This window comes from Misgurnus anguillicaudatus, chromosome 22, assembly GCF_027580225.2.
Source record: "Misgurnus anguillicaudatus chromosome 22, ASM2758022v2, whole genome shotgun sequence".
Taxonomy (NCBI): domain Eukaryota; kingdom Metazoa; phylum Chordata; class Actinopteri; order Cypriniformes; family Cobitidae; genus Misgurnus; species Misgurnus anguillicaudatus.
The window spans coordinates 51,106,679-51,120,550 of record NC_073358.2 but is presented as its reverse complement, the minus strand read 5'-3'; the positions used below and the strand labels follow the sequence as shown (position 1 = coordinate 51,120,550).

Here is a 13,872-nt window from a genome sequence, read left to right as displayed (position 1 = left end):
TGTGTAAAGGAAACACACACTCGTCATGTTTATATGCACTCATGAAAGCGAGGCTCTGGCTCTTTCTGAACTCGTTAGGGAATCAGGACTGTTTCACTTTTAAGTTGTACTGTGTTAGTTTTGGGGCTCCGAGTGCTGGGAACCGACATCACCAGCCCACGAAAAAATAAATACAAGAGTGTGTGTGTGTGTGTGTGCGTAAAGTGAAGGAGATTTTTTGTTCATGGACAGATTAAAGCGAGCAACATCCCTCTCGCTGTCTCGGCCCCACATGCTTCTTGTTAAAGTGGTCTATCCAACCACACACACACACACGCACACACACACACATAGACACAAACACACACACACACACACACACACACACACACACACACACACACACACGCAAGCATGATTTCTTTGAAAGTCAATGGTTTTATGAGTAGCAGCCCCTCTGGTCGAGTGTGTGTGACAGGTCAGACTCTGGTATGCACATGTGTGTGCCAGCTTTACTACGGCTCACTTCCAATCTACCCAGACAGATGACGTTAATCTAAAAGTTACATTCATGCATTTTTTAAGTTATGCATTTTGGCAGACGCTTTTATCTTAAGTGACTTTAATGTGTACATTTTTTACATGCAAAATTCACTTTTGTAGGTTAGCCAATGTGTACTGCAATAAATCCTTAATACACATCTTACAAATTGCCATTCCTCAAATGCTCCATCAGATATATAATTTGTTTGTGTTGTGTATTTTTATGCTTACAAGAGTATCGTGTTGCTTAGTCAGCAACATTTTTATATTAAATGAACTAAGCGAACTTTCATGTTTCATTAAACTGCCTACTTTTAAGTGCAATCTACTTGGCATGCAACATTGCACATTAAAATAAAATGCAAAAAAGCAAAAAGCATTAAACACAAGTTTGTATTGTATTTCATTGCATTGCATTGCATTAAAATAGTGTTTTAGTTCACCAGTTTTGTCTTAATATAAATATAATTTGAGCTTGTAACGTAAAGAACTGTGTTATCCCGTGAACCTGTTTAGCCTTTCCCCTAAAAACGCCGGAGTACATGTGGAAAGCTTTATGCATCAACATCAGACAGTTCTGCAGCAATTGCACCGGGTCATACGAGCGTCTCTAACCGTCAAACCTCACAGTGCTGGAAAATATTCCGGCCAAAAACACACCAGGGGAAAAAGACAGTCAAGTCAGCTAAAAAGAGCCAAGAAATCCTGAAATAGATCATTTCTTTTGCTATAACGGAAAATCCAGATAAATAATTCCACATAAAAGTGTTGCGTGAAAGCTGATGGGAGTAATGACTGCTGTGCGGCAGCCGCCACGGCGTCCGTGTCGGAGTGAAGCATGCGGGACGTTTCGGGGCAGTCCTCCAACATAAATCAAGATAATGTTGCTTTAACTTTGAAGTAAATGATCGGTTGCGGTCGTGCGATTTTAATGTGAAAGTAAAGAAATGAGCTCATCGTACTGCTAGTATGAGTCAGTTAAAGAGTAAAGAAATGTGTTTGCTTGTTTAACTGTATGCACAAACATCTCACCTCGTCATCCTTGTACCAGGACAGAGATTCAGCTGTCAGGACAAACCAATACTCCTTAGCCCCACCCTTCATGATGCCAATGTTGTTAATGGTCAGCCAACCCTTTCTGATCACCTACAATACACACAATTCAGATGATACTGCAGTGAATGTGTTTTCTTGTGTTACACATCCAAAAATCATGTTTATTCTCTAGTCAAGTGTGTACGTAAAAACATTTAACATCATCAGGGTTCCCACTCTAAGTCAAATTCCCTGACTTTTCCCCGACTGACTAAAAAGTTGAATTTCCATGAACTATGTCCAGGATGCAGTGAGCCTGGATATTGTGGTGTTCAAAGTCAGTTTATAAATCTGTAGCGTGTGAAATGAATAAACACTGCCAATAAACAGCTGTTTAAATTATAGTCAGCGGAGGATTGCAAGTGGATTACAAGTTAACAAGTGGATAACATTTTGATAAATGGAAACTAAATAAACAAGAATTTCTGATATTACATGACTTTGAAATAAGTATATAAAATTCCCTGACTTTCAATGTCTGGAAAATCCTTTAAAAATTCCATGATATTCCAGAAATTCCATGACCCGTAGGAACCCTGTGTGATGTACTGATACAGCTATTCGATTACTTAGAATGATATCTACCGATACCAATAAATACCGATAGTTTTGCTTTTTACTCCTTGGTTTAAATAATGATGCGGTACATTCAAACGGGGCGTAAGTGTTAACGCTTCTCATTTAAAGGGGCCATGGCATGAAAATCTGACTTTTTCCATGTTTAAGTGCTATAATTGGGTTCCCAGTGCTTCTATCAACCTAGAAAATGTGAAAAGGATCAACCCAGTAACTTAGTTTTGGTAAGCCATTCTCTGCAAGCACGTGAACAAATAGGTCATTGAAATTTGGCTCTCCTTATGATGTAATCGTCACTGCCGTTGCTTGAACATTTCTCAACTTTTCAAGCGCCAATGCGTGCGTCAGCCAATCAGATCGCCTTATGCAAATAACTTTTATTTTAACGTTTATGCAAGACCGTAACGGTTCATTCACACGGGTCTGAAGCATGGCCAACAGCCAATCACAGTGGCCGCAACACATGCTCCGGTCTTCCATAAACGTAATTGGCTGGCCCTGCCTTGGTCATTTGCATAAGGCGATCTGATTGGCTGACGCACGCGTTGCTGTTCGAAAAGTTAAGAAATGTTCAAGTTCTGCCGTGAGCAACGGCACTGACGCGGCGCAGACAGATCCACAATTCAGTTCGGCAACGCATGACATCATCCATTAAAAGTGAATGGGAAGCGTTAACGCTTACGTCCCGTGTGAATGTACTGTAAGAGTGCAAAGTGTACAAACTGCAATTCTGTTGTTATTGTGACCCAAGTCAAAATAATCACACAGTTTGAGTTCTGATGTGTTTTTAAAACCCTATTGATAGATATAATCTGGTATGACCATCAGGTGACATCCGATAGTGCACTGCAAAAAATGACTTTTTTACTTAGTATTTTTGTCTTGTTTTCAGTAGAAATATTCTTAAATAAGATGCTTTTTCTTGATGAGCAAAATGACCTAAGAAAATAATTCTAGTTTTAAGGCAAATAATAATATACAATTTAAGTGAAATTGTCCTTAAAACAAGCAAAATTATCTGCCAATGGGGTGAGAAAAAAAATTGTGAAATAACATTTCGTTTTTCTTAAACACTTAATTCAAGTAAAATTTTCTCACCTCATTGGCAGTTATTTTTGCTTGTTTTGGGCACAAATTCACTTGAATTGTATATTTTTTGTCTAAAAACTAGTATTGTTTTCTTGGGTCATTTTGCTCATCAAGAGGATGCGTCTTGATTTGGGAATTTTTGGATATTTCTACTGAAAACAAGATGAAAATACTAAGTAAGAAAGTCATTTTTTGCAGTGTGGGAAATAATGTTTTTATCTGGCGATACCGATTATAGGACATGTGCAATTATACAAATATTTTAATTTTACGCATTTTAATTAAATTGTATGCATTTGGAAGAAAAAGTATTCTTTTCTCTAATACCCTGGAAAAATGTATTTTTACAAAAAAATGTGCATCATGAGTGAAAGTGATTTTTATGTCTAAAATTATAGATGGGGAAAATATCACTTTAACACCGTAAAAGATAAAACAGTTAAAACAACTTGGTTTTGCAAGTCAATTCAACCTACTATTTCAAGTTTTTGCTTGTGATAAGTTGACAAAACATCTGTTTACATTACAGAAATTGTCATAAAAGTCACAATGCAAAATAACCCAAAAAATAAGGTAAATGTTCTATGTATGTAACATCTATAGGAGTATTCATGACAATACATGATTTAAATCCATAATGTTTGTTTACTGTGTAGTGACGGTTAAACCCTCTCTAGTGCACACTATATAGTCATCATCAGTGATCACATCTGGTTAATGTCTGCAGTACACTTAACTTACCATGATCTCATCCTGTGACATCAGAGGAAATATGAAGAAGAATATACAGATACAGAAAAAAATTTAATTATTACCGTAAATAGAAAACAACAATAGAAACAACAATAACACAATATGAATACCGTACAAAAGATCATACAGATAATGAACATACTGTATACCTGTCAACAGCAGTGCAGCTATATGTAAACATTTATAACATTTGCTTTTATAGACTTATATCAATTCAATCTTATATTATTGACAAAGACTAGATGATAATAATAATATATAAAACAATGAGTAAATTGTTGCAAAAGCACATCTGACATTTCATAAATCAATTACAAGAGTTTCAGTGTACTGAACAAGTGTATTATAAGCACAAATCATCTTCCTTAAATCTGTTGTTATCTATAACAAATGAAAAATACATACAACCTGGCAGTCTTTTAAAGTGTTTATGAGTGAACACAGACGCACAAACACACAAACAACACACATCATCAGGTTGAGCTTTGCCCTTAACAACTGATTTAAGTGAAGCACTGATCCTAGATCAGTTAAGTATCTCTCTAACTGACAGATTAAAGAATATTCCAAGTTCATCTTTATGACAGAATGTTAAAAATACTTTAAAAACTAAGGACCTTTTTTCTGACAGTGTGTGTGATTGAAATTATGCCAGGATTGCTGTTGATCCTAGAACATTCCTTTAACAACTGATCTAAGATCAGTTTCCTGCTATGAAAGCTTTCAACTAGAAGAAGCATAACAACAAACCTGTCCCTGGATCAGTTGATAAGGGCATGAAGAAGATAAAGAATAAGAAACACAGATGAGGAAAACAGAAGTACACATGCTGGACACTGAACATGTTAAACATTACATGTTACACTTAATGATTACTCCACTTTCATAAAAATAATCCCCATGTCATCCAAGATGTTTGTCTTTGTTCATTTGGAAAATGACAATGGTTTCGCTAGATCCTAGATCCCTCGGTTGAGATCATTTAGAGTCCTTTAAAGGTGCAAAAACGGTTGAGGTCCACTAAAGTCCACTATATGGAGAAAAATCCTGGAATGATTTCCTCATAAAACTAAATTTCTTCTCAACTGAACCAAGAAAGACATCTTGAATGAGTAAATTATTGGGATTTTTTAATAAAAGTGGAGTAATCCTTTAACCAATATACAATACAATGTTTTACTGTATATCTTCACTGTAAATATACAGTAAAGTCAGATCAGAACGGTGTTTACCTGATTACCAGCTGCCTTCTTCTTTATCTGACTACTTCTCTGCTGAGCACTACAGAAACGACAATAAAGTAATTATGTTGTCATTTTTGTAATAAATTATAAGAAAATATATAAAATATATTTAAAGTTTGAAAGGTTGAATAATAAATATATTTAATAATAAAGCATACACACTCTAAAAAAACATTTGGATGTTTTACCCCCGGTTGGATCAAATATAAACATTTTTAAGGTTAACTTAAACGGTTGGACTACAGTATATTTTACCTAACCACCTAACCATGTATTTTGTGTAAAACTTAATAGTTTGAGGAAATTTTTCTTTACTTTTGTCGAATAAACTACGGAGCCTCTAAGGGGAAATGGAGCAAAAAGTAAATAAAGTTTAGTTTCGCGTGCGCACGTGAAACTATCTCATGCTCACGTGAAACATTCGCGTGCGCACGTGAAACTATCTCATGCTCACGTGAAACATTCGCGTGCGCACGTGGAAGTTTCGCTTTCACGTGCGATAGTTTCACGTGTGCGCGCTGAAGTTTTACGTGAGCACATGAAACTAAACTTTAGATTTTTTTACTCCAATGTGCTCGGTAATAAACAAACGTTCTGTGGTGAGAACCGTTAGTAAGTGACTCACTTGGCAAATCCGATGAAGTCTTCATGGTTAGTGTTCATGTACGCCAACTCAATGTCGATCAACAGCAACACCTGAATTTAGATCAGATCATCTATTTAAAACTCATTTTTACATGCAAAGCTGTGTTGAAGCTCATGAGAGGAGCAACACAGTTAAGGTGACTCACCTGATCTTTAGTTCGGCTCTCCCGATCCCGGATGTGTTGTGTGACGATCCTCTCCATCTCCTCCCTCAGCATGGGATACTGGGCCAGCTGTCACACAATCACATGGATTTGTGGGTAAAACTCACAACATCCATAACACCAACTTTCACACATGCACACGTATGCACACGCGCACACACAGAGTTTATAACATGGCATTGAAACAATGAAAACAGGTTCTTTTTATTTGCTAATAACATTACCATGACATGGCTGTAAATTGCACTGCATCATAGTTAGACTAGTCACTGGTACAGTAACCATCATCAGACTAGTGTTCTTAGTCCAGTGATATAAAGCGTCTTATAATTTAACCAAATACCACCATTGGTGCACCATTCAGATCAGATGTTAGTTGAAACTGAATTAAAGTAACAAACATGATCCAAATGGTAATTGTCAAGAAATTTAAGACTATGAATTACCCCCAAAAAAATTTATCTTATAAAAACAGTTTGGGATATTTATTAACATCAGATATTTTTAATGAAACTAAAATTTCACCAATACAATATCTGTATTTATTTGTATCATCATGCTCACAAGTTTGTTGAACTTTTACTTTATAGACCATATTGGAAGAAGACTCAATTTCCCAGAATGCACTAAGGCTTCTTCCTATCTTTACAATTAAACTTCCTGTGGTGCAGCAAATTCAACTCTCACGCTGCGTCCAAAACCACCTACTTCCATATAGTATGGAAGTAGGCGGTTTTGGACACAGCGTCCGTTTACATGAAATTTAATTTGCAACCCAATTCACATTCATAATGCAAACTGGATAAAAGACAATATTTTATGAGAATTAGAGCTGAATGTTACTGCCCTCCTGATGAAATCTCAATCTATAAAATACTTCCTATTATTGCTTTAACCTTTATAACTTTCAATGCAATTAACTACAGAAACCAACAGTAGACTAAAAAGGTATTTGACTTTTAAAATGATTTATCAGAGATGAAGCAGCTTAGTGCATTTTGACTTGCACAGGTCAACAAGTCAATTTTAATTTCATGTTGACTCAAACTCAAATGTTTGCTAAGGGTTAAAGTCAATCAGTCTATAATGCAGGCTTTATATCCAGTTAAACTGCTGATGCACTGGAACTTACAGCCAATGTACAACCAAAGCAAACACACACATGGATATACAAATACGCCAGCAGAATATTTGGCTTTACTGCGACTCAAACACAGATGCAATGATGAAGCATATAGGATCATGCTCAGGGCAAAAATGAAACATGCACATTAAACATGCTCTTAAATAAAGCTTAGTGAGAATAAAGTGAGAACAAGAAGAGAAGAGATGAGACAACTGGAGTGGCTAATCGAGTCCTCGTGTGGATAGACTTTTTCTTATCTCATAAACTTGTCATTTTTTTCAAAAGGATTTTTTTTGGTAGAATCTTTTCAATATAACAACAGCAGTGACCTTGTCAAATAAAGATGACTGGTGATGATATAATAACATATTGCATAATATTTTTAATGCATTTATGTAATTTTTAGGTCTTGACAGATGTGCTTGTCACTGTCTGAAAAAAAAAGGGTTTGTTTTGGCCACTAAAGTCAAATCCACAAAAGGCAAAATAGCTCCAAAATGTTTGACAGGGGTTATGAATGAGCAAAAGAGAGAGAGAGCGAGGTGTGTGTCTGGTGTGACTGTAAGTCTGCTGATGTGAGAAGATTGTCCAGTCTGTTTCATGAAAGTCAAATTAAGTCACAATGATGGTCATTCTTACGGTAAAACTAAGGCACAGATACAAGACATTCAACACGTTATACATAAACAACAACAACACAGAAAAGACGAAAAAGAGCATGCTGTAGTATACACCAAAATTAAAAAGCAATTGGGATAACCGAAAAATGTCTACGAGTAGACTTTTGTTAATACATATATTTAGTATATGAAATTAAGATTAACTGAATGGTATGGATAGACCGATAGTTGCTGGACTAATGTATGTCATAATCTCTACTACACAGAAGAAATATAATGTCCAATTTTATTGTTTTGGGTAGAAATATTATCTGATAATATTACGATAAACCAGAAAGGTAAGTTACATTTAACTCATTAAACCAAGTTAAAATCATTGTGATGATTTTTGGCAATTGCATTGCATGATTTTCTTGACAATTAAAGGCACAATATGTCATTTTTACCACTAGAGGTCACTAAACATCAACAACAACGATGCTGTTAAAGAGCGTGGAATGATGGGAGTTGTGGTCTCCACCTTCACTATCAATGAAGTTGTTGACGGATGATGTAATAAAAAATAAAATTTTATAACCGTTACATTATAATGTAAGCCCACGTGGCTTGATAGAAACCAAAACAAAGCAGCATACTTCTGCATGCGGCACTGCCATAGACTGTAAAAATATGGACGTAGTGTCTGTGACTTCACACATAGGTTTTTGAAGACATTTTTTGAAGCCAATAGTTGTCGGAGCCTGCCGTCGCCATCTTGGCACATCAACGTGCATCACTCGCTGGTGAAGCTGAGGTGGCTGGTTACTGAAACCACTCCCGCCGAGCTCGACTTTAGTGACAGCAGTGCCAGTTCACCCGTCACTCACCTTAATTATACAAACTTTAAGACTTAATATAATTTAAACGGATGAATTACAAAAAAATTTACCCCCCTCACAGTTGTCAAAATTAGCTATACAGACCAAAAACACTTTTTGTACCTGGCTGTAAACATATATTAATTTTCTATTGTAAAGTTGGGCATTTTAACATGGGGGTCAATGAGAATTGACTCCCTTTTGCCAGTTGCAGTTTAATGCTGGATTAACACCAAACGCGGTAGAGGTGGGAAAAACGCGCTATTCGCACGTAGTTGGACGCTTAAACATTTTGAGTTTACTCGCTTCATTTGCACGTGGAAGCCGCTCGTGAAATTCTACTCATTCGAGACATTTTCACGGAAATTCGCGTCATTGGAGGGGCTTCTGTGACTCCGCTCGCTTCCTGTAATCACGTCACTACTAAAGCAAGCTCCTGATTTGTTAACGCGATGCAATTTTATGCCAAAGTTCCGATTTTTCAACTTGCGTGCTTCCCGCGGCAACGGTCAATTTGCGCGTCATTCACGCAATCAAGACGCGCAAATTAGGCGTATTCGTGTCCGCGCCGCGCTAAACGCCTCATTTGCGCCGTGACACCTACAGACGCACATAAACGCATCTTTCCATTGACTTAAAATTGAAATCACTCGCGCTTTACGCCTCTACCGCGGCTGATGTGAACACAGGATAAGTCACTTCCGTGTTGGTTTCACGAGAGAAATCGGATATATTTTTGACTTTAAACTTTCATGAAGTTACTGCTTTTTTGTTGCTCTCCTGATATTTTGATGTGATGGGCTGATGGGTCTGCGCAGTGACACATGAAGTCAAGCACCCCTATGGTTTCTATGGCAGAAATCGAGGATAACGGGACATGCAATTAACAAGTGACCCTATGAATAGGGGCGAAACGCAAATCTGTGAATTCTCTGCATTCAATCATTTGGGATGCAAGTACACGTGTGAATATATGACACAAAATATATAACAAGGTGATATTTTAATGCAAAAATCTTACATATTGTGCCTTTAAACAGAGTTTAATATCTGTACGTGTACTCTTTCTAAAGACTGCAACTTTTAAATATTTACTAACATGACTGTATGTGAATAAAGACTTCAGTTCTGTGCTAACATTATAGTTTAATATTACAACCCAACTGTCTTTAGTATATCCTCAAAACACTAAAGTTGACAAAGCAAGCAAATAAATTTAGAGGAAGTGATGTCACATATTTGTATAAGAGGCCGTACAGTCATTAATTATGGAAAAGTCTCTGACAAACACCACTAAAATGATCACGCTGATCAATCTTGGTGAGTTTCATTCATATGCAACGGCCTCACTTCTGTTTGTAAAACAGCTTTTTATAATTTTCCAAACATTGATCAATGTGTTCATTTCAATAGTGATTTACTGAGGATTTACCAAAAGTACCAGTCCAGATGACCTCTCGTGTTTTTGTGTTAACGGTACCAACACAATCCCACAATGCATTGCACTGCACTGCACTACACAAGCAGAACAGATAATCACAAGTGTTTGATCAGAATGAAAAGACAGAAAGAAAGAAAACAAAGAGAACGGGACACTAAATCTGAACGTTTGAAGCTGTGGGAATATGTGTTCGTCAAAAAAGCTTTAGACAACAAACGGTCTGCGTCTCAAAGGGATAGTTGATAAAAATGAAAAATTTGTCATAAGTTACTCACACATGTCATTTAATAGGAGAAAGTACTATGGTACTTACTTAGTAATGCTTTTTATTGAATATTGATTCATAAAGATTATATTTCTGAAGTTTCAAGGTTCTGCTAAATCTCTTCTTGTGTCAAAAGAAAACAAAAAGTCACATAGGTTTAGTGTACCATCCCTTTAAACTATGTTAAAGGTTTTATACCCTTAACGAAATGAAAGCAGAAATTCAGCGTGAAGTAATTGACAGCTATCGTCTAAAGTTTTAGTTTTCAACTCCAGCCATCGGTCTATCCGTACGTGAGAGATAGACGTGGACAAACGGGGCTTCGCGTTACCTTCTCACTACATTTGCGAATGGTGGAGGTGAGCTCGCTCACGACCATATCTACACATTTCAGGCACGGTCCGTTAAGCGTTTGTATCTGCTTTTTCACTATGGCCTCGAAGGCCAGATCAGGGGTGAACAGGCCCGTCCTGCAGAGGAAGTCACGGAGGAAGAGGAGAAAGACAGAGAGGGTGGATCCGTATGACGGGGAAAACAAGAAGAGAAGAAAGAGAAAGTAGAAGGATGACGTCAGATTGAAGGGCCAGACAGACAGCACAGAGGAAAGAGAAGGCAAATGAGACATTCGGTTCATCCTCAAGCCATTCAGCGGAGGATCCGAGCCGAAGACCCCGTCGGAGGGACGTCGACCCGTCACCCGTCCATCGGCTCAGAGACAGAAGCTTTTGTACCAACCGCAGCACTGAAGAGCTCAATATTCTCATTTAATTTAAATTAATAAATTCAAATGTGGACCTTACCAAAAAGGGTCAAATTGTAATCAGAGATCACATTCACCGCTGTCGTACCCAAAAACTTCCGTCTCCAAAGCTGGAGAGTTTGGACACTGAGGTTTCCAAGGACTTTGGTAACCATGCAGTGAAACCTCAGCATCCACAGCTCTCCAAACATCAAGCTAACGCTGCCACACCAGCCAGAACCCTCAGTCCAAAGCTGCAGGCATACGCACAACGCTTAACACACAACACCCCTGCCGTTTGGGTCAGGGGTTGATAACCGACCGTCCACCAGCCTTTTACCTTCTTGGTACACTGCCTAACAGTATTGACTAGCTCACTTATGACCATGTCCACACATTTCTGGCAAGGCTCTTTAATCTTGGAGATCTGCCTTTTCACAATGGTTTCAAAGGCCATGTCCGGTGTGAAGAGGCCCGTCCTGCCCCCAAAGAGAGATTGGGCGGAAAAAAAGAGTGTTAATAAAAAAACACCCACCAATAAAAGATAAAAATTGCTAGTCTTCAAAAAAAACATATATGGTTGATTCTCATGAAATCCAGACTTAGACGTTGTCCAGCATTAGATTTTTTTTTTGCACATATAAGATTAAGATCTGAACTTACTATAACCATTATTTTTAGGGGATTTAAAAATATTTCCTATAGAATTATTACATTTTTTTAGATGATCATTTTCAAAAATGATCATTACCGCAACATGATATTACATTAAATATATGCATTTACAAACTCATGTTTCGGTAATGAGAACTAAAAAGTTGCCTAGGTACTATGACAAACAAAATTTCAACTTTTATCTGGAGAGAAAAAATAAGAACTGCTGACCTGGTAGCCATCTTAAGTGTCACAGTCAATTACGTCCCTTCCAACAATTTTTTTTTTTTGAGGGCTTAAACAATGATTGAAAATTGTTGCGGAGGATGAGAAAATTGGTCTTGGACACATTTATATTCCTTAATATTGTCTCTACGTTTACCAATGATCACCAAATACCACATGTTTCTTTACTGTAAATGTTTATAGTATAGTTTTTAATTATAAATATTTCCATGTCAAAGAAACCAAATCCAGTCATGGACACATTGCGGTAATGAAAATGTTCCACTTCAATGTGGAAAAAAACAACAAAATTGGTTTGTATGATGCCATTTGAAATCATGTGCAAAATAGTATGTGAAGAGATGTTTGCTTCTTACTTTGATACTCTTACTTTGCATTTACTTTTTTTATCAAAATGTTTCATGACTCCTCATAATCTAATTTCATGAGAATCACCCATATTAATGTATGCATGTAAGTATATTTTTAGAAGTCTTTACGCAATATTTGCTTTTCCTTTTTGGGTTTATAATTCAGTTGTGTTTTTATTTGCTTTGCTCATTGTAAATATTAATATTAAGAATGCTGTCACAATAATAATAAAATAACTATGAATACACCTCTGATTTTTGTTTCCTATCTAGTACAACTAACAACAACAGGTAACTACAGCAGACAAAGAGCATTTACAGACAGACAGAAGCGTGAGCTCAGACATACTGAACAATCTCATATGTAATCACAAACTCCTCCTCCTGTTCCTCAGATGTGATTGTGTAGAGAAGTCTAAAGTGTTTGTGATTAAATGTGAGAGGTGTTTTAGGTAAGACAAACAAGCAGGACACATAAAATCGGCCGGAGATGAGGACAAAAGCGAAGGACAAACGTGCCTGATGCCATGAATGTTCTTGATGGCGTAACTGATCTCCTTACGCAGCTCCTTCTCATTAAACTCCATCTGTGAAGAGAAAACATTTACTTATGAAAACCAGAACTATGTAAGGGATAATGTACAGGCAGCTGGTTCACATCAGGATCATACTGAAGGGGCTTATTTCACGTAAACAATCTGTATCAGGAGAAGATACAGATTTTGAGGAATAATCAATTATTCAGAGATTGTTAAAGGGATAGTACACCCAAAAATGAAAATAATGTCATTAATGACTTAGCGTCATGTCGTTCCAAATTCGGAAAACCTCCGTTCATCTTTAAAACATCTTTAAGATGTTAGTCCGAGAGCTTACTGACCCTTCATTGAAAATCTATGTACGGTATACTGTCCATGTTCAGAAAGGTAATAAAAACATCAGCAAAGAAGTCCATGTGACATCAGTGGGTCAGTTTGAATGTGTTGAAGCATCGAAAAAACATTTTGGTCCAAAAATTACAACTTATTCAGCAGTTTTCTCTTCAGGTTCTGTTGTTAATTGCGTGCATGAGAGTGGAGTCGCGTGACTGCGGGGACGCGGCTGACGTGTTATCTGGTGCGCCCCATTGTGTTTTTTTTTATTCGTTTACAGTCTGAGGGATACGCACGCTGTAAGTTTGAAAAAAAAACTTCACAAACATGTCTGAGGATAACACGTCACTGACTTTAGTCTTGCGCATGCTCTTCAAAACAGATGGAAGAGAAGACAATGCTGAATAAAGTCGTAATTTTTGTTATTTTTGGACCAAAATGTTTTTTCGATGCTTCAACACATTTTAACTGACCCACTGATGTCACATGGACTACTTTGATGATATTTTTATTACCTTTCTGGACATGGACAGTATACTGTTACTAGATTTTCAATGGAGGGTCAGTAAGCTCTCAGACTAAATAAAAAAAATCTTAAACTGTGTTTCCAAAGA

General features: G+C 37.0%; 1 protein-coding gene across 12 annotated transcripts in view; it reads right to left on the bottom strand.

Moving 5' to 3' along the window:
• Window positions 1–13,872, bottom strand: part of dnm1a (dynamin 1a) — a 68,814-nt gene that overhangs the window by 36,546 nt on the left and 18,396 nt on the right. For 10 of the 12 annotated variants that reach the window (XR_012365625.1, XR_012365626.1, XR_012365622.1 and 7 more), the window contains exons 9-15: window positions 12,906–12,973; window positions 11,477–11,615; window positions 6,071–6,157; window positions 5,905–5,975; window positions 5,268–5,316; window positions 4,024–4,035; window positions 1,555–1,668 (exon numbers count right to left, since the gene is read on the bottom strand). Coding sequence is in view for 6 of the 12 variants with exons in the window: in XM_073861223.1 (XP_073717324.1) it covers window positions 1,555–1,668; window positions 4,024–4,035; window positions 5,268–5,316; window positions 5,905–5,975; window positions 6,071–6,157; window positions 11,477–11,615; window positions 12,906–12,973 (540 nt within the window). In the remaining 6 variants the exon portion in view is untranslated. Of the gene's footprint in view, window positions 1–1,554; window positions 1,669–4,023; window positions 4,036–5,267; window positions 5,317–5,904; window positions 5,976–6,070; window positions 6,158–10,728; window positions 10,868–11,476; window positions 11,616–12,905; window positions 12,974–13,872 lie in introns of all 12 variants that reach the window. The other 2 variants (XR_012365623.1, XM_073861222.1) reach the window with 1 other exon arrangement.